Source organism: Epinephelus fuscoguttatus, linkage group LG8 (genome assembly GCF_011397635.1).
Source record: "Epinephelus fuscoguttatus linkage group LG8, E.fuscoguttatus.final_Chr_v1".
Classification (NCBI taxonomy): Eukaryota; Metazoa; Chordata; class Actinopteri; order Perciformes; family Serranidae; genus Epinephelus; species Epinephelus fuscoguttatus.
Window position 1 is genome coordinate 11,082,636 of NC_064759.1, and position 19,415 is coordinate 11,102,050.

General features: G+C 41.0%; 3 protein-coding genes across 7 annotated transcripts in view; 1 reads left to right on the plus strand and 2 right to left on the minus strand.

The window, feature by feature from the left end:
• Positions 1-2,389, minus strand: part of scn1ba (sodium channel, voltage-gated, type I, beta a) — a 29,078-nt gene extending 26,689 nt beyond the window's left edge. For both annotated transcript variants that reach the window (XM_049582526.1, XM_049582525.1), the window contains exon 1: positions 356-2,389. In XM_049582526.1, coding sequence (XP_049438483.1) covers positions 356-416 — 61 coding nt within the window. In that variant the 5' untranslated portion in view covers positions 417-2,389. The remainder of the gene's footprint in view (positions 1-355) is intronic.
• A 6,032-nt stretch (positions 2,390-8,421) lies between these two features.
• LOC125892647 (uncharacterized) lies at positions 8,422-19,035 on the minus strand. Of its 2 annotated transcripts, XM_049582736.1 has the most exons (5): positions 18,740-19,031; positions 14,805-15,164; positions 13,698-13,967; positions 9,037-9,099; positions 8,422-8,763 (listed from the first exon to the last, which is right to left on the minus strand). In XM_049582736.1, exons 1-5 carry the CDS (start codon positions 18,867-18,869, stop codon positions 8,651-8,653), a joined length of 936 nt encoding a protein of 311 aa, XP_049438693.1. In that variant the 5' UTR covers positions 18,870-19,031; the 3' UTR covers positions 8,422-8,650. The 2 variants fall into 2 exon arrangements, with proteins under 2 accessions (XP_049438693.1, XP_049438692.1); XM_049582735.1 differs by lacking the exon at positions 8,422-8,763 and having other exon boundaries at positions 8,921-9,099; positions 18,740-19,035.
• Positions 13,860-19,415, plus strand: part of LOC125892646 (potassium-transporting ATPase alpha chain 1) — a 29,494-nt gene continuing 23,938 nt past the window's right edge. The window contains exon 1 of one of the 3 annotated variants that reach the window (XM_049582730.1): positions 13,860-13,995. The gene's annotated coding sequence lies outside the window, so the exon portion shown is untranslated. Of the gene's footprint in view, positions 13,996-16,159; positions 16,178-19,415 lie in introns of those variants that run through there. The other 2 variants (XM_049582734.1, XM_049582733.1) reach the window with 2 other exon arrangements.

Sequence of the window (19,415 nt, forward strand, 5' to 3'; positions counted from 1 at the left end):
ACACTGCCACATGGCCTCATCTCATTACTCTGAGAAAACAAGACCTGAACAGCTGGGCTATTAGCAATCAATCCAGCCCAATGATGAAACACTCACTCACACATCTGCATCTGAGCACACACCAACACACACACACACACACACACACTGGAGAAAACCCCGTAAACATTGCCTACAAACAGAGCAGACAGCGTTAGATTAGAGGGGGCATCACCGGACAACAGGAAACACCTCAACAACAGTCACAAGCTGCACAGTCAATGAATGGAGGGGAGGGATTGGATGGTGGCTCGTGTGCATGCCAAGGTGTTGCCGTTGCGGCGTCACCATGGCAACACAACCGCTGCTCACTCACCTTGAAGCACCAGGAGGGCCAGAGGTACCAGCAGCAGCAGCAGCTCTTGTACTGCAGACATCCTGACAGGAAAAAGAAGACCGCTGGCGGCTCTCAACGGCGTCAAAACACACACTCACACACACACACACTCACACACCTCAGAATGGGAGACACCAGACAGATCTAGCCTACAACAGCTACTCCAGCGGAGGGATGATGACCTCTAAGATGCCCAAAAGATGTCCAGACTGTGATCAAGAGTCTGGGAGGTGAGAGGAGGGGACTCTGTCTTGAGGCTGGTGGGACTCTGGGTGTGGTCCGCCCTGGTGTCTTCTTCTTCTCCTCCTTTTTTTCAGCTCATACAATTGCTGGAAGGAGGGGTGGGTGGGTCTTCTTGCTGATCTGGTCTTCTTAAGCACCTGAGAAACCTGACAGCAGCAGTGTGTGCCCTGCTCGCTGCCTCGTCCCTTTACCCTCTCTGGATCTAAATCACTCTGTTGAGCTGGAGAGTTTCTCCAGCCTCTTGGCGTGTGAGCGTATAGAGTTACCAGAGGGAGGAATCACTCTGAGTCTCAGGTTTCGGCCCCTTGTCAGCTCCAAAAGGACCTTTGTTCAACTATTTATACTCTGTGGCACACCCGTAAGCCTGTTTAGCTCCACAATGAGAATGTGCGTGCACCAAATAATGTGGGTATGCTGACACACAGACTGGTGGGTGAATGGCACCGTCAGTGATTAACCATAAAAGCTACCGGAAGACAGATATCTTGAGGGGTGATGCTGAGGAATTTGTGCTGAAAATGGAAGACGCAGCCTGTGAAAGAGTCGTGCAATGGAGAGTTACAGAGTGATTGTGCAGTTCAGAAGTCTATTAAAATGCTGCATGCATGAATGCCTTCGACAGGAAACATTTAGCTGCACTTTTCCCTCGTGTGTGAGCAAGGAGGGTTGACGTTTGATAGAGCCACAGTCTGAGTGAAAATGCAAATGGAAGCAGTGTGAAGTATCCTCTCGCTTATTCCCACCTCTCTTTGGCTTTGGAACAAAATATAATTACCACTTTTTTTTAAATTGTTATTGCCTCATATCAGTGTTATTGCTTTCCTCTTGCAGTCCAAATTGCAGTTGCACAACTACATATCTCTTTAAAATAAAGCTCTAGGCAGTGATCTAGGGCAGAGTCTGTTTACTCCTGACTTATTCAAGTGAAATCATCCGCTCTTTGTACACATCAGTGAAGCCATGTGGTTTGTTTAGCTGCTGTCTGCGCGTGGCGCTCAGGCAGGCTTGAATGCAACAGCGCAGGTGGCTCTGGTGCTCAGATGGGTCACCAGCACATGACTCCAGTCTGAAGGCGGATTGAAAGGCATGCATTGAACAGCTAAGAGGGGGTTTATTTACGCCGCTGCCCGCCCATCTGTGCGTCTTTGGGGGCTAAAAAAAAAGTGCGCTATTTCTCTTGTGCATTCCAGCAGTGTGGCTGTGAATTACGGGGAGTTCTTGTGTTTTAGGGTTAACATAAAAGAAACTACAATCATCTCGTCTGGAATTTGCTCACAATGCATAAAATCACGTCTGTCCTCTTTAAAAAAAAATCCTATAAATGCAGCACAGCCGAGCGCAGCGTCCTTTACCTGTCGCCTTTAAATAAAACAATGCTCTTTTCCCTCACTGGTATCCTTGAAACGTCTCGTCCTATTGATGGGTCAGAGGTGGACGGCTTCCATCCCGCGTCAGGCAGTCAGATGCTGGAAGTCTCTCTGCTGTCACACCGGGGACCATGGAAGCACGACACAGGAAAAAAAAGACAAAAATCTCCTACTTCTTCCTCTTATTGCCTTCAAGGAGAGACGCGCGGTGGGAGATGTCTTTTGGAGAGCCGCATGGATGCTGACCGACACGTCAAAATGAAGAAAAGCGGAAGAGAAACACACAAACACAGGGGGAAAAAAAATCAGTAATCTCCACAAATTACATGGTGTGTCAGTGGAAGGATGCCGCGCTAATCAGTCTTTGGGATGGGTGAAGGCTGGGGGAGGGAGGTGCATGCAGGAGGAGGAGGAGGAGGAGGAGGAGGAGAGAGGGTGTGATGCATTGCAGCAGAGGGATGGAGAAAGAAGAGGAGGAGGAGAGAGAGAAACACAGTGCCGTTGTTATGGCAACAGTGATTTTATGTGATGTTTTCATCCCTTCCAGAAAACCACCACGTGTTGGCAAAGAGAACAGTCACCGAAATAACAGAAAACTGTGTAGGCTATTGTATCATAGGAGAATTATATGCGTGTTGTGTCAAGACAGAGCTTTTTTACATGAAACATTTATTTGATTTGATTGATGGATCTACAAAAAACTATGAATCAAAAATAAATAACACTTATTCAAGATTCAAATGTTTATTTGTCACACACAAGTAATATGTGTAAATAATTAGATTATAAAAACGAAATATGAAGGATACAACTTCCAGATTATTTATAGGTTTAAAAGTAAAATGTACATTATTGTCTTTTGTATTTTTAAATATTATTTTTGCATTTAACTTTCTTTTTTTATTCTGTTTATTTTATATTTTTTCACTTTTTGCAAAATACATAAACTGGTTAAAAGAAAAAAACAGTAATTTTACAGATGTCACAGATACACAAAGTGCAGGGCAGTGCAAAGCAGACACAAGACATGTCAGATCTTTAACCCACAGCGTCTGTGATTTGTAAAAGTAACCAGTTATTTATGTAGCCTAACACAGTGGTTCCCAACTGGTCCCACCCAGGAGGACTGGATGTCTTCTTGGTTCAGGGTCCGCACATTTTAATACATTCAGTGTTATACTTTGGTTTGGCCATGTAGTCGAGCTAGTTTGGTGTCTCTTTCAAGTAGATGTACGTTAGTCACTCTACAGCAGGAAACGGTACTTCAGAATTTAAGCTTTGTGCCGGAAAGTCACTGTATTTCAAAATAAAGTGTCATCCAACCCGCACTGAGAGACAGAGAGACTCTAGGCATTTCTCAATCTGCGCTCTTGCCTGTACTTGTGTTCTTGCAGACTTGTGAAATGTTCCAATTCAAAGTCTGCATCCAGCCAAGTACAGTCCAAATGCCTGGATGTGAACGTGCTCTGCCCATTCCATCAGGGATGCATTGGGAGGTGACTTGTGTGGACTTTTGACAGCCAGCTATCCCAGAATGCCTTTCTCACAGACCAGCAGCAATGGCAGCCGTCCTTGGGACTTGCCGAGCCCAGACTCCCAAATGTGCAAGTCTGAACTTGGCATACTTGGTATTGAGAAACGCCTATAGACTGTAACAATAATGGACGTAGCTACCATGACATCACCCATTACTTTGTAGACCGTTGCCATCTTGGTTTTTTGGAGCCGGGTGTGACCAAATTTGGACAAGAAGCCCGGAGCTGTGGAGCAGTCAGAGGTGGATGTGAATGAGAAGGCAAGGACACTGTCATCAGGCAGCTTGTCATTCAAAGCAGCTTGCCCTTAATAATGCGTAACTTTAAGCCTCAATCAAACATAAACAGGTGAAGTATATAAAAATTCACCACCTACGCAGTTGTCACAAATGGTTAAATTAACTATAGAGACCAAAACTGTTTTTTGCACCAGGCTGTAAAAATGTTAATATCTGCTCTAAAGCTGAACATTATATTATGGGGGTTTATGAGGATTGACTGACTTCTGGAGCCAGCCTCAAGTGGACCTTTAAAGAACTGCAGTTTCTGGCACCTCATTTTTGAAGACATGTATAGCAAGAGACACAATCCATTTGTAGCATACACAACTGCCCCTACAAACTGCGCCCACTACCTGGACAAGACAAACCCACCATCATGATGATTATCTGAACCGTGTCACACCTCGACACAGTGAACAAATACGGGGCCAAATATAGCAATAATCCAGTTATAATCCATTATACATGTAGACGTGATTCACTTTACAGGTAGCAAGATGTTATCCTTCCCATTACCTTTACTCTAACCATAACCACCTCTCTTTCAACCTGATACTTCATAGCTAGTTAATTGCTAACTGGACGGATGCGTAGGTTAAGGCAGGCAAGTTATGTAACTAGTGTCGGAGAAGATTCTCAGTCATCCAGGTCATGGTAATCTGAAGTGCTATATCGTAGGCAACTTGACTTGTTTGTGTTTCTTGAAGACGTTTCACCTCTCATCCAAGAGGCTTCTTCTAAATGACTGGTGCGGAGTCTCCGGCTTTAAACTCTGTGTAGCTGTAGTTAGTGTTAGATGCGTCCAGGTGTGAATGGGTGTAAAGTTGTCTGGGGAGGGGTCCCAAGACTACATTTTAGGTGTATGATAAGTGGTGTTGGAGGCCACCTTCTCTGTTTAACGATGGTCATTCCAGTTTGATGTAGATGGCTTCTTTTACACCTCTTTCAAACCATCTTTCTTCCCCAGCCAAGATGTGTACATTGCTGTCCCTTCTCCTTTAGATGTGAGTGGACAGCTGAGGCTTGACCTGATGAGCTGGCTATCCTGTGCTGTGCCATGTGCTTGTTTTGTCTCACCAGTGTACAAATCTGTGCATCCCTGGCTGCACTGGCTGGTGGGAAGGTTACATGGCTGCTCCAGCTGCAGCTATACCTACTCGCAATTTTCAGCCATTTGAAGGGAGCCCCATTCACTCTCATGAGTTAACGATGCTTAGTCTACACCACCCAGCATACTGACACAACACTACTCTCTGTATCCTCTTAAAACTCACCAACCATCAGCAATGGTATTTGGCACACTGAAAAGAAAAAGTTGGGGACACTTTTTATTTGTTGCCAACAAGGTAACAAAAACAAACATACCCAACAACACCTGTGGGAATAAGAGATAATATTGTTATGTCAGTTGAAGTGGGTCTTAGCAGTTAGCAGAAAATGAGGAATTGACTTCACGTGACAATATTCTCAACTCCTAACTAATTTTACAAACACCTCCTCACCCCGCTTAAAACTTCACCCCAATGTGGCCCCCTCATTCACATGTTTCCAGACCCGCCCCCGATTAATGAACATCTCACTACTCATTTAGCCCTTCTACTTTAGCTCATTTAAAATGCACATCTGACATTTGGTGTCTGGTGGATTCTCAAGGGGTTTCTCGCCTTAAAACTGTTTGTCATTCAATCACTCATAACTACGCGGAAAGTTTCTATTTTCCTCGCCTGTCCTGTCTATTTCAACTGACAACTGCAATGTTTCAAACCCACTTTGCTCGCTACCATTACTCTCAGTCTTAGTCATTACCCCCACCCCATACACACATATACACGCACACACACACTGACATGACCACAGGTGCACTGACTTGCTCTCTGACTCAGCTCAGAGGAAAATCAGTCCACTGAGTGTGTGTATGTGTGTGTGCTGATCTGTCGTTTTGGCCATTTCATTATGCCAGCAGTGAGGATTACTGTGCTGGTCGCGTGCCTGTCCTCATCCTGATAAATGCATCATTCCTGTGTGTGTGTGTGTATGTGTGACCGTCCTGTCCCTAATTCCACTAACATCCCTTTTGATTTTTTTTTTTTTTTTTTTTTTTTTTAATATCTGGATTAACTTCAATCACAGCAACAACACTAGTGAGGATAAATATCCACTCATGCAGTGAGACACATTGAGGATAAACTTGTTTTATTATCATCAAATTTAACCTATTTTCAGTGATTCTTGTACAAAACAGGCAGGTTTGATGCATCGATAGACAGTGAGTTGAGTTTTGTCTCTCAGTTTCAGCCACTGATTTTGCATTTGATTGCTCATAGTTTAGGTTTAAAGTTAAGCCAATGTAAATCAATGCAACATGACAGTAAGATTTTTTTTTTAGTAATTAAAGTTAAAAATGGTCTATGTCAGTGGTTTCCCCCTTTGTGCAGCTGCCCTCAGTGACCATCAGAGGGCGATAAAGTATTAAAAAAAAATAACTTTTTATCATTTCAAAACAAGGAACAAAAACTATTGTTGGAGAAAAGAGAACCAGATGTTTACATTTCTGGTGAAGAAGGAACCTGCGGGTGGGGGTTTACTTTGTTTTTCTGATTTAAAGTGAACTGATCCTGAGAGATCACAAGCACATGACCAGTATCAACATGAGATATTCTACCAAAAAGCAGCAGGGAAGAATGGATAGTAATAACACAGTCATGTAATGTCATAAGTCCCTTGATAGTCTGTCACCTTTCTATGTAATATTATTCATGGTGAAATACAGTTTGCAAATTAGCAGACACATAACTCATGCAGGGGGCCAAGGATGTGAATTATTCCTCTAAATATCAGGAATAAGACACGGTTTGTCTTCTTTAAATGTATTTACAGTAGGTTACAGAGACATGTGTGTGTTTTTTGTTTTGCTCTGGTTGAAGGAACCTTCACTTTAAAATCAAAGTCAATTATGAATCTTGTTTTAATGCTTTCAGTTTAATTTGACCCCGACATATCATCACTTGCTGCGTCCTGTTTCAGCTTAGGGGCTGAGACAGTTTGGTTGTTTTTTGAAACAGTCCACATAGACAACACCTGTTGAAAAGGACATCGTCATGTGATATTCCTCAACTATAGAAGGACATGACGACTGAAAGCACAACAGTGATGGATGCAGTGATAGCTCACAGATCATCTGACCTGGGGTGCCATGTTGGACCTTAACCTCTACCTTGTGTTAAAAGTTCATTGTGTTGGATTTAGGGTGATATATCAGCAGAAATTTAATATAATAAATATGTTTTCTCTAGAGTAAAATCACATAAAAATGAGAACTGTACTGTATTACCTTAGAATGAGCTGTTAATGTCAATATAGGGAGCAGATCCTCGTCTGCTGAGATCACCATGTGGCACCTCCATGTTTCTACAGTAGCCCAGAATGGACAAACCAAACACTGGCTCTAGATAGGGCCATCTGTGTTTTTGCATTTTCGCGTCAGCCACTGTGGTTAGCAGCACCTCTGCAATGAGCAGTCTCGGAGAGGCACTGATTTGTAATGTGAACTGCTTTATTCCGTGATTTTACTGATTTAAATCACCCTGTCCGTTTGTTGTGGAGAGGAAGAGACCTCTGTGGATAATTTGGCTCCTGGTAAAAACCTCCTGAGAAGTTGTAGCTGGTTGCAATCTGCAATCCTCACTGCTAAATGCTACGGAATCCCCCTAAATCTTACACACTGGACCTTTAAATGCCAGAATGCACCATGAAACAACTAACTGCTGCATCATAGATTTGGGGATTCTCAGAGCTGATTGTGGTTTCTAAATGTGGGGGGAAAAAAGCCACATTTCTGAAATGGAACAGCTTTGTTGAACTATTATGATGTCTTGGAACTTTTAGAGGTGCCGTGGCTGCCCCCTGAAGCAGCCATGTGAATACCTGACAGAGCAGTAACCGTGATGCTTGTCTGCTTATTTTATCATTACTGACATTTTCAGTGTTCCCCTTTTGACTTAAATGGACAGAAGCTGATTGTCATGAATGCCTTTGTAAAGAGATAATTTGTTTTTACGCTTTGGCCTCTCCTCCACATGCAAATAGAATTTTAGGTCACTAAAATAGCTTCTAAGGTGCAGATTTCATATCCACATGGACTTCGGCATGTTCATTGTTCCTTGCGTAATGTGTGTGTGCCAGAAGCAGTAACAACAATGGCGGACTACTAGTTGGTGTACGTTTTGTTAGCATTGCTTGGTCTAGTCTAGTGACTTAACAGAACAGTGTGTAGGGAGATTTAGTGGCATCTAGCGGTGAGGACTGCAGACTGCAACCAGCGGAAACTTCAACCAATTAGAATTCCTTCAGTGTTTATTATTCAAGAGGTTTTTACCAGAGTACTGAATTATCTGCAGAGGTCTCATCTTCTCCAAACCAAACAGACCCAATGATTTAAACTGGTAAAAAACAATGAATAAAGCAGTTTTACGTTAAAAAAAATCTGTGTTTTTCCAGTGCTGTCTGGCTTATAGGCGCTGCAAGGGGCTGATGCAAATGCTCAAATGGCCCTATCTAGAGCCACTGTTTGGTTTGACCATTCTGGGCTACTGTAGAAACATGGAAGTGCAACATGGTGATCACCGTAGACGAGGAGGCTACCTATGCAGATATAAATGGCTCGTTTTAAGCTAACAAAAACACAACAATTTTTATTTTCAGGTGATCATACACCAAAGTAAATATACTTCTTATATTTTATCCCATTTATGCCAATATATCCCCTTTAATCTGGACCTCTAAAATGCCTCAGCCTGACAGCCTGGATCTCCATTGCTGAGCCACCGTTTCAATCATTTGTTGAAAAACTCAGCATCTATACATCAGCAGGACACTTATGAGTATCAGCAGGGTGGTAAATGGCACCAGGAGGACAGCCATATACAGGAGCCACGGCTCTGGAAACGCCACCACACCTGGCTCTGAGAAACACAAAATCACTGATAAGCGTAATCCTAAAATCAAATCACACATTGATACAGAGTTGGATTTTTGCGATCATTTCTCAAGTTATAGCAAATTACAATCAAAGGGAAAGTTCATCCAAAATGAAAACACTATCAATCTACATTACTAGGTCTACAAGTGTATCTTTGTAATGTGTGTGAGTTGACCATTTAAGAACAAAAACAAACAAAACAAAAACATTTTTCCAGCAGAAAGAGAGCGCTTGGTGCTGTTTAGGATGAACTCACCGGGGACAGTTGATGGACACATTCGTGAAACATTTTTTTCACCACCTTCACCATCTCTAGCCACTAGGGACAAAAGATCGCACAGGAGTTCACTTGAATGTTGACATATTGCAGGATGAAGAATTGACCAGTGAAGTTATAAAATCATATTCACTGATGTTTATATGCACAAAGCTTTTTCTAGCTAGGAGAGATTAGCTTTTCTCTAGAAGTGGGCAGATAAACAGGAGACAACTTGAATGATGTGGGAACCATTTGCAGCAAAGATGTCAGGAGTTGATGTTGAATATTGTGTGGGAGCCTTAAGAATATGTAGGCTAAGACAGGATGAAGATTTGCAATAACAGGGTGGAGAGAATGTTTCTAACCGTGATGTTAATGGAAACATTTGTGTTATTTTACCATCAGCAGTAGGACTAAAGAGTCATGTATCAAACAAAGCCACTTGGCGCTTTGTTTTAGCTTGAACACGCCCTTTTTATATATATGTGTGTCTTCAGGACGCTGGATTATCTCTGGTAAAGGCAAATAATTTAGGTAATTGACAATAAAGTGCTCGACATACTTATCCACTAACTGTAAAGATAGTCAAGGCCGAAATAATCAGAGCCTGAACAAAGAAAAGAAACAAACATGAGGAAGAAGTTAAGACAAGATATATAAGACAGGAAGCTAAGGAGAACAAGTTGGCCAGGAAGCATGAGGAATATTGCTTGTGTAAAGACGAGATGAGGTTTTTGACCTTTGTGGCAAGAGAAGTGAGATAATCAGATGCGGCAAGGAGATTTCTGGATGTTGTGTGTGCTTCTGGAAAACATGTATAGCAGTTTTGAGACAAGCTTTTAGGCTCTCAAACAACCAGGAAACAGACATTTTACATTAGAACGGGAAATAGATGGGAAAGGCTTGTCATTATTAATGTTAGTAGGCCTATTAGTATTATTTTATATAGTAAGTAGAGACTTTAAGGTTAAACCAGTAGGTGGCAGTATTGCTAATTGTGGATGCCAACCACCATAAAAAACATAAAGAAGAAGAAGAAGAAGAAGAAGGAGAAGCCGATGACGACGATAAGTCAGGACTACAAATAAAAGGGTAGTGCCTGGGAGTGGAGACACAGTGGAGGGGAGAACAGTGATATTTTGATTTCTGAAAACGACAGGACTTATCAGAGAACTGTAGAAATTTAGGATAGCAGATGTGGGATTAAACCAGGAGGAGGCAGTAATGCAAGTTGAAGTAAGCCAACTGCCCTAAAACACCAAAGAAGAAGAAGGAGACGATGGAACGTTTCAACAGGAAACAATATGGCGGCCGGCAACGACTTGCTATGCTATCCTATGCTTGTAACCAACGTAACCGATTACAGGTCAAGGTAAGCTAAAATATGTTTCTGAAAACATTTCAGGCGAGAAATACGCTGCAGCAACAGAATATTGCTTCATATTTTATCAGCACTGCTAATTAAATTTACAATTGAAGTATTCTTAGCCTCCGTTTTTACAATACAGTAAAGAGAGTGGCTTATGCTTCTTGGTCATAGATTTTCGGTTAACAATCAAACAGCGCACTAAAATATGTTTCTGAAAATATTTGACAGGATTCCCACGGTCATGGAAGACCTGGAAAAGTCACTGAATATCACAATTTTTTTTCCCCAGCCTTTAAAAGTCATGGAATTAGTAAAAAATATTGAAAGTTTATTAAAAGTCATGGATTTTTTTTGGGTGTACTGAAATTGTTGCTGTAATCTTACGTGAATATCCTTTGACGTAATGTAACATAACAACGTAACGCCTATTTTCTGTGGATTTTCAAAGTATGGTAGCTCTCATATGTGTCAGTGTGACAAGGTGTCACATTTCTTCACTTTCTCCCCACGTTTCATGTCAGCTAGTAGAAGTTAGGTTTGAATAGAGTTTGAATTTGTCCTGTTTAAAAATGCTAGGCAAGTTTGGCACAATGGGTCTTGGAAAAGTCATGGAAAACTTTTGAAATTTTGACCATGAAAATGTGTGGGAATCCTGACTTTAAGAAGAGAAACAGGCAATACAGTAACAGAATCTCTTGGTTGCACAGTTTTACAGTGTGATTCACAAAGCTTTCTAGTACAAAGAGTTGCTCCTAATGACAAAATTATAAGAAATCTCCCCTTAAAGTTTAGGACCCATTAAAGATATAAGTTATTCACAAAGCTTCTTAGCCCTTAAAAGTGCTCCTTAGGTGAAAAACCGTTAGGAGTGGGGAGGAGGATTTTGGAGAGGCCTTAAACTTTCTTAAACAGAGGAGAAAATGGTGGAAACACAAGGAGGTTGGAGAACTATTATCCAACCAATGAATGACAGTGAGGAAATTAGAGATTATATTGTGCAGAAGTAATGTTTGTAGTTGATCTCACGAGGAATACACATTTTCCGCCCAACCCAATAACACTATGACACCAGAAACAAAAATGATCACAACAATAAGATACTTGGAAAACTGGAAAAATGCAACAATCCAGCATTGATGACTTGTTTGCCTCAACCTTTTATCTTCCCTTAAGATCTGGTATCAATTTCGGCACCACTTTACATTTTCCTCCGTCTCAACGTTAAGTCCCATTGCAAACAATCATCTATTCCCCCCTTCTACCTTAGACTCCACCTTCTCCCTGTGGAAAAGGAAAGGAATCACATGTTTTTGTGATCTCTACCAGGACGATATTTTCTCTATGTTTTCATCCCTATCAACCAAATATGATCTGCCACGCTCACATTACTTTCGTTACCTTAAGATTCGACACTATTTATCCTCTCAGTTCTCTTCATTCCCCTCACTTCCTGCCTTATCACCATGGGAGGAACTACTTAAACTTCCAATAGATCAGAAATCTCTTACCTCCCGGATCTACTCTTCAGTCATGTCCTTTGATAAGAAAACTGCTTTCAAAATAAAACTGGCCTGGGAGGAGGAAATCGGGGTCAAGCTCTCAGATGAATATTGGGCTGGGGCAATGGAAAGGATTAGCTCCACCACCTCGTGTGCACGGCTGGGTCTCATACATTTTAAGGTGCTATACAGGCTTCATTATTCTAAAGCTAAACTAGCAGAAATTTATCTGAGTGCAGACAATAGATGTGATAGATGTAGCCATACCCCTGCTTTCTTTTGTCCTAAATTGCAATCATTTTGGGGTGTCTTTTTTAAAATCCTTTCTGACATCTTAAAAATTAAATTGCAACTAGATCCTTTGACCACCATATTTGGAGTTCCTGAACTTTTTGCCAATTTATATACCAGCCATTTAGATATCATAGCGTTTTCCTCTCTCATTGCCCGAAGGAGGATTTTACTGTCCTGGAAATCACCTGGTCCCCCATCAGCAGCATCTTGGCTCGAGGATATGTTGTCTTTTCTCAAGTTAGAGAAAATTAAGTTCTCTCTCAGAGGCTCTGCTGGAAAATTTACTGCCAGATGGCAACCCTTTTTGTCTTATGTAAACAGCCTCCATAGACTCCCAACTGAGCAGATATAATCGCCTCTTTTATTATTACTTATTTATTCTTATTATTTATTTTATTTATTTATTTTTGTTGTTTGTTTTCCCTCCCCTTTTTTCTTTCTTTTTTTTCTTTCTTTTCTTTTTGTTTTGTTTTCCTTTTCTTTTCTTTTTTTTTGTGGGGTGGGTGGCGGGGTAGGGTAAGTGATGGGAAGGTGGGCGGGCGTGATGGGGTGGGGTTGGGTTTGTACGCTTGGCTAGTGTGACAGTCAGATGGAAGACTTGGGGTTGGAAATGACTGTTTCTGTTTCTTGTTTTATGAGTCCCCGCCTCCGGTGTTATGGAGGTTGGCAACTGAAAAAGTGACATACTAACCCCATTATGAATAATAATATTAATATTATTTTGAATAATATCCTGTGTCACACCAGTTTTCTGTTGAGTTGTATGTCATGTGTCATATGTTTGTACACGCCCTTTTTTATATATATATGTGGGGGGAAAAAAATCAATAAAAAGCTGTAACATGTTTGCTTCAACCTTCCATCAGAAGAGTGATCACACAATCAGTGAGAACATTTTCACAGTCTCATAATTAGTTCAGGTCATTTCAGGTGTCTCTGACAAGTCACACCTAGCAATTGGGTCAACCACACCTCCCCACTAAGGTAAACATTTCTGTCCCTTCCTTGCTCAGAGTTGCTCTGAGAACTTTCCTAAATCACTCATGCTAGGACTCCTTCCTTGAAGATTTTAGTTTAAGTTAGGAGCTCTCTGAGAGTATTCTCAGAATGTTTCTGAATACGGCCCCTGAGTGTTGTCTTAGTTTTGTTTATCGTAGTCTGTTTACGCATTCCCACATTGTTATGATACTAGTTTAAAATCGGCAAAAGTATGCCTTTGAGACCCTGTGTTAGCTTGAATACTCCCCTATCATATATTCAAGAGATGTCTTTTGCATTTAGTAATTTCTCTGGTAAAAGCCAAACTGCCATTGCATTGAAAACAGTTACTGGGACAGAAGTCAGTTGACAATAAAATTGCTCTATACTTGTTGACCAACAATGGGTTCACATTTTTTCAAGTTTGTCTGTCTTAAAACAGTAGTAGTTAACGGTCAGTGCAGATCAGCAGGTGTGTAATGTGTGCATGAAAACTAGATCAAGAGGGAGATTATTACCAGGAGGATGGTACAGGAAGATGCTTTTTGTTATCAGATCTTTGTTCAGCTGCAGCTGACACTCATATTCTCCTTTGCTCCTCAGAGAAACGGTCTCAGAGAGTGTGGTGAAGGGCAGAGCAGCACCAGCATCTCCTGGAGCAGAGTCAACAGGTTGGAGTTTGCAGCCATTGTGAGAAATGGACAAAAGAAGTCCGGCATCCCGGGTCACGTTTACTTCACACGAGAGCAGAGAGTCATTGTGACTGGTGAGGTTAAACATCATGGTTTCTGAAAAGAGATGCAGGCAGATACACAGGTATGTACACAGCATGTGGAGGCACACAGAGCCTGTTTATACCTGATATTAAAATGCATTTTGCTGATCTGTACACAAGTGTAGAGCTGAGACACATCGCCAATCACACGTGTCTGTCATGGGTCTCCAGCTGACTGCTTGTGCTCAGATTTTGTCACTGCCTACGTCACTAAGGCTATAGAGTAAAGGGGTCCGGTGCACAGTTATAACGTCCACACTCTCCCTAGCTGCTCAGTAGCATGCTCGCTAGTCACATTAGCAGTTGTGTCAGTGCAGCTGGAGATATTGCTGTCTGCAGAATCCAACACATCTACTTCCTTAGGGCAAAAAAATGACACTTCGTCCAACTCATCATATAATGGATAAGTTATAAAGCATTAACATGCTGTCACCAAAACAACCACCTCGTCTTGCGTTGATGACGTATCTCTTATCGTCTTTGTCGGAGACACATCAGGACGCATTAGCATTTACTTTGCAGAAGATATGTGGTCAAATGTATCTCAGATCACCTTTACGTGTGATTTTAGTGATTGGATCGCAATGCGTCTTGGTGGTCATTTACACTTGCATTTAGCGATGTTCTCTTGTGATTGGAGCACCCAATACTTATGTGAATACCAGTAAAAACAGTCTCACAGACACTTGTATTGCAAGTTTTGTCTGTTTTCATTAAGTTGTTCCCTAACCGCTAAACTCAGAGTCCCCGCCATGCACAGCCATGACTACTATGAAGAAATGTTAATGCACATGTGAGGATATTTGACAGCAATATATTGGACACAGAAAATCTAAGACCTTATATTTACCATAAACCAACAGTAAAGTTTCATTTCCTGTCCTCCTGAAACGGTCATCCTTCTCTGTTGTGACAGAGACTTTACACTGGTACTTCCCACTGTCAGCCCACTGGACATTCTTGAGACGTATGGACTTGTTTAAAGTGTTTGGACTGGTTTCCAGAAGGTTGACACGTCCCATATATTCATCACTGGGGAACCACAGTCTGCGATTGTCATTGCCGTCCTGTGTGAAGTACCAATACAGAACCGCTGGGGTCACCATTTTCACTTTGTTGGAAAGACTTAGATGACATGGCAGTGTAACATCACGACCCAGAGCAGCGGTAAGCACAGAAGACTGGTGGACTGTGACCTGAGAGAGGGTACCTGAAACATAAGTATAAAAAGAAAAAAATGACAGGATGTTGGGTAACCATATTAATTTCCTGCCTAAAGAAGCCTTCACAGTATCTTTCTCAGAAATGCTCCAACTCCACCTGTGTTATTCTTTTGAATTGTTTGGTAAGTATTGTGAATATAGCTAAAGGCAGCAACTGGCTGAATATAAGTAACTGCAACTCAGTCACTAGAAAAAATGTTTGCATTGTACGTTTCTGCTAACCATGGATACATGACAGTTGCACACTATATTGTAGCAGATAAGTTGAGACGTTACAATGCTATGGTTAACATGTGGTTAGGTTTTAGCACAAGAAACATGTGGTCATGTTTAGGAAAATGTTTTAAACAGTGGTTTTGGGGGCACTGTCCCAGCAAATGCAGCAATGTCTCTGTGAAAAACATCCACTTTTTGTGGCACTATTATGGCAGGAAACACAGCAGTCATAAACTATACACAGTCTATTGTATGTTAACATTGGACTATTTTAATTATTGAAGTATTTAGCGACAGGACTTTTGGTAAGTGGGATGTGAAATAACATCTGTACAGATGTGAAGCCCTGACTATATCTGACTGATCTTCAATGAAAGCTGTTGTCTTGTATTTCTTTCCTCTGAAAACATTAACCTAATAGTCAACACAATTTATTTAGCCTGGGTAGTTGAGGGGAAAGATATGTAGATCTCTGCAGCAGAAAACTGATGATGCTGATGTTCATGACAGTTCATGTTAAATGGAGGTTGAACCATGAACGTAAATTACAGATCGCCTGTAAGGCATTTTAATAGGTCACTCTGTCATAAGTAAAACAGTTGGAGATTGTAAACTAAATGATATATCAGTCTGGTACATTTTAATAAATCCACATCAGATCTGACCAGATGAGTGTTTCTGTGACTTCCTGTACAGACTGAAGGCTGCGGGAAACTGTCTGACTACACCGCAGCTTTTTGTCACCGCCCCCTGCTGCAGCCACCTGATCTTGTCCACTTTCGAGGTGAGGCGCATTTAAAATGAGCCTATTGTCTTGGTAAAAAAAAAACAACCGCTTTTTGTGGCACTATACCAACAGGAAATGCAGCAATGTCTCATTAAAAAAAAAAAAAAAACTTTTCGTGGCACTATGGGGTGCTAAAAAAACAACTGTTTGGTCTGCAGCTTGACAGGCGTCTCGCCTAAGTGTCACGCCATCTGCCTTCCTCTCCACCTTCTGATGACAAAGTCCGCTCACATAATCATATATTTCACTGTAGAAACGTTGATATGATACATATGATACTTACAAATATAATGTTATCATGCCGAGCTGCAAGCAAGGACCTCGATGTTTCTACATGTGAATTTATAGTTTTTATGGGGAATGTGACCAGTTAATGTTCAGCTTAACTGAGAAAACTGTTTGGGATTTTCGATCATTTGACAGCTACAGGATCACTTACATACATAAATTACTGAGGGAATGTTTTTTAACTTGAAGTTTGGGGTTCTGCCATCTTTTCAGAAACTGGACCAAAAAACAAAAAATTCAAATGTAGATGAAGAGATGCACAGCTCAGGTCGAGTAAGAAACTGCGACCAAAACTTATTTATAATGACGAAAACTCTGTCTGTGTGTGTGTGTGTGTGTGTGTGTGTCTGTTCCACGTTTTTCTCCTCACTGACTTGGTCAGTCCATGTGAAATTTGGCACAGTGGTAGAGGGTCATGGGAGGATGCGAATGAAGCAATATTACATCAATTGGCCAAAGGGGGGCGCTATAGCAACCAATTGAAATTGCAAACTTTGAATGGGCATATCTCATGCCCCGTATGCTGTAGAGACATGAAACTTTGCACAGAGATGCCTCTCCTCATGAGGAACAAATTTGTCTCAAGAACCCATAACTTCCAGTTATATAGATTTTCTGCCATTTTGAATTTTTTGAAAAACACTTAAAATCGATCTCTTCCTATGAAGTCTGAGCGATCTGCATGAAACTGGGTGAACATAATCTAGGGACCAATATCCCTCTTGGCAAAAGTTGGAAAACTTACTAAAACTGAGCTTCTATAGGGCAATGAATATTGTGGAGGGCGTGGCTCATCACATAAAGGTGTATAACATCTCAAGGGTTTCACCGATCACAACGCAACTTTGTAGGCATATGACCACACATAATCTGAGGGGACCCCTCCATTATTGACCCCATCAAACAAAATGGGGGCGCTAGAGAGCTAATTTCTTATCTAGGCCTAACCGCCATATTGATTTTTACTGAACTTGGTAGATATGTAGAACAGGACGCCTCAAGGTGACTGGAGAAATTTAACTGTAATTGGCAACTGGGTGGCGCTATAACAACAGAAAAATGCTTCAAAATGGCTAAAATGTGACCGATCACCGTGGCTCCCCCTGTGGCCCAATGTTGTTTGTTTTTCTAATTTTTGGTATGACTAAGTCATGGTATGGTATGCTGTACAAACCTTTGAGTATAAAAGAATGATACAAAGAGAATGTGAAGACCTGATGCATAGTTTCATATGTAGTGGTAGTGATTAAATTATCTGGGACATCACATAACCACATGACCAACTGATTTCTCCCCCCCTGTTTCCTGTCTGCCTTGAAACTTGTAAAGAAATATTTCACTGCTGGACAGATGTTCTTTTCATAAACTGGGCCCTCTGTGCAGTAGAAATGAGCACATTATTTTGTGAGGTGCTATATGACAAGAGAAAACAGAGGAAAAAGGTTTTGGCATTCGCTTTTGCTCAAGAGGTAGAAAACCCATAACTACCAGAATGCACTGTGCCGCATCAGACCAGTAAACACTCCTGCTGGTGGTTGATGTAATGTGAGCTTGGTTCAGTTTTCAACCAGAAACAATATGGTGGGCAGCTGAGGTGAGAAATGGACAATGCAGTAACAGAGTCTTGGTTCGTATTTGATTAGCACTGCCTAATTTTACCGCCTTTGTTTTTACAATACAGAGGAAACAGTATGCCATCTCTTTCTTGTTCACAAATTCGTTTGGTAAAAATGGTTCAACCAAGGTTAATGTTGGCCCATAGATTTTTGTTATATCCACACTGCTGTTATCACATCTGAACAAAAAAGAGTTATAACAGAAATAATTTTAACACACTGCCTTGAGTCCCTTACATCCACTGATGTTCTTACATTTGGGTTTCTCACTCCTTGGATTCATCATATGCAGAACTAAAACAAGTTGTTAGAGTCGCATCTGTCTTCTTCATCTAACCTAAAGCTTGTTGTTCTTGTTCTGTATTTCTAAAAAAACAACACTAGAGAGTTCATATTAACACACTTGTGTCAAGACCACAATAAAGATTTAAAAAAAAAATACCTGAAAGACACTCGATCACCTAGACAACACTCAGATTTGAGAACTAAACTGAAATTGTCTGCAAATGAGCCTGCAAAGCATTTATGATCAAACACACTGTTTTGAACTGCAAAATGAGCAAATTCCCTTGAATTCTTTAACAGCTTAGGATCACCATCAAAAGTACACAGGCACATTTTTCATCTGCAAATTAAATATCTTTATAAATTGTACCTGAGACCATAACGTAGAGAAACATCTGTTGTGTCAGTCCCCATTTCATCACTGTGAAGCTGTGATGCATCTCAGACAAAATTTTCTTTGGCATGTCTCTCCTGAAAGACCACGTTAATTTCCTGTGCATGCAAAATTTAAGTACACCCAGGCAAGTATCTCACCACTTCCTCAGAGGCTGGGTTTAAATACCAATCTACTGAGGCTTTTAAAATGTAAACAAATGTAACGTGCAGGTTTACACTCTCAGTAGGGAGTCTGATGGTATTTCTTAACTTCTGCAAAGAATTCAAGATTTTTTTAATCAAATGCAGTAAAGTATTCTCAAAAATCACAGTATGGGATTGAAACTGAAAACACAGTAACAGGATGTGGTTCTTTGGTTTTGAAACAGAACAGGACGTTTTACACATCTTTTGTTGTATAAAATTGTACAATAACAAAACAGTCTCCATACTCTTACGTCTTCTGGAGCTTTCTACTCTATCACATAGTCTTCATGAGCAGATGAAGTTTGTGTATCTGTCATATGAAATTCTCCATCACATGATGTCTTAAAATTTGAGCTTGATAGTTCATTTTTGATCTTGAAAACAACAGTCAGCCAAAAGAATCTCCACCAAAGTTCCACTTACTTGCTTTTTCGGGAGCTTCTGACTTTATTGCAAGTAAATAG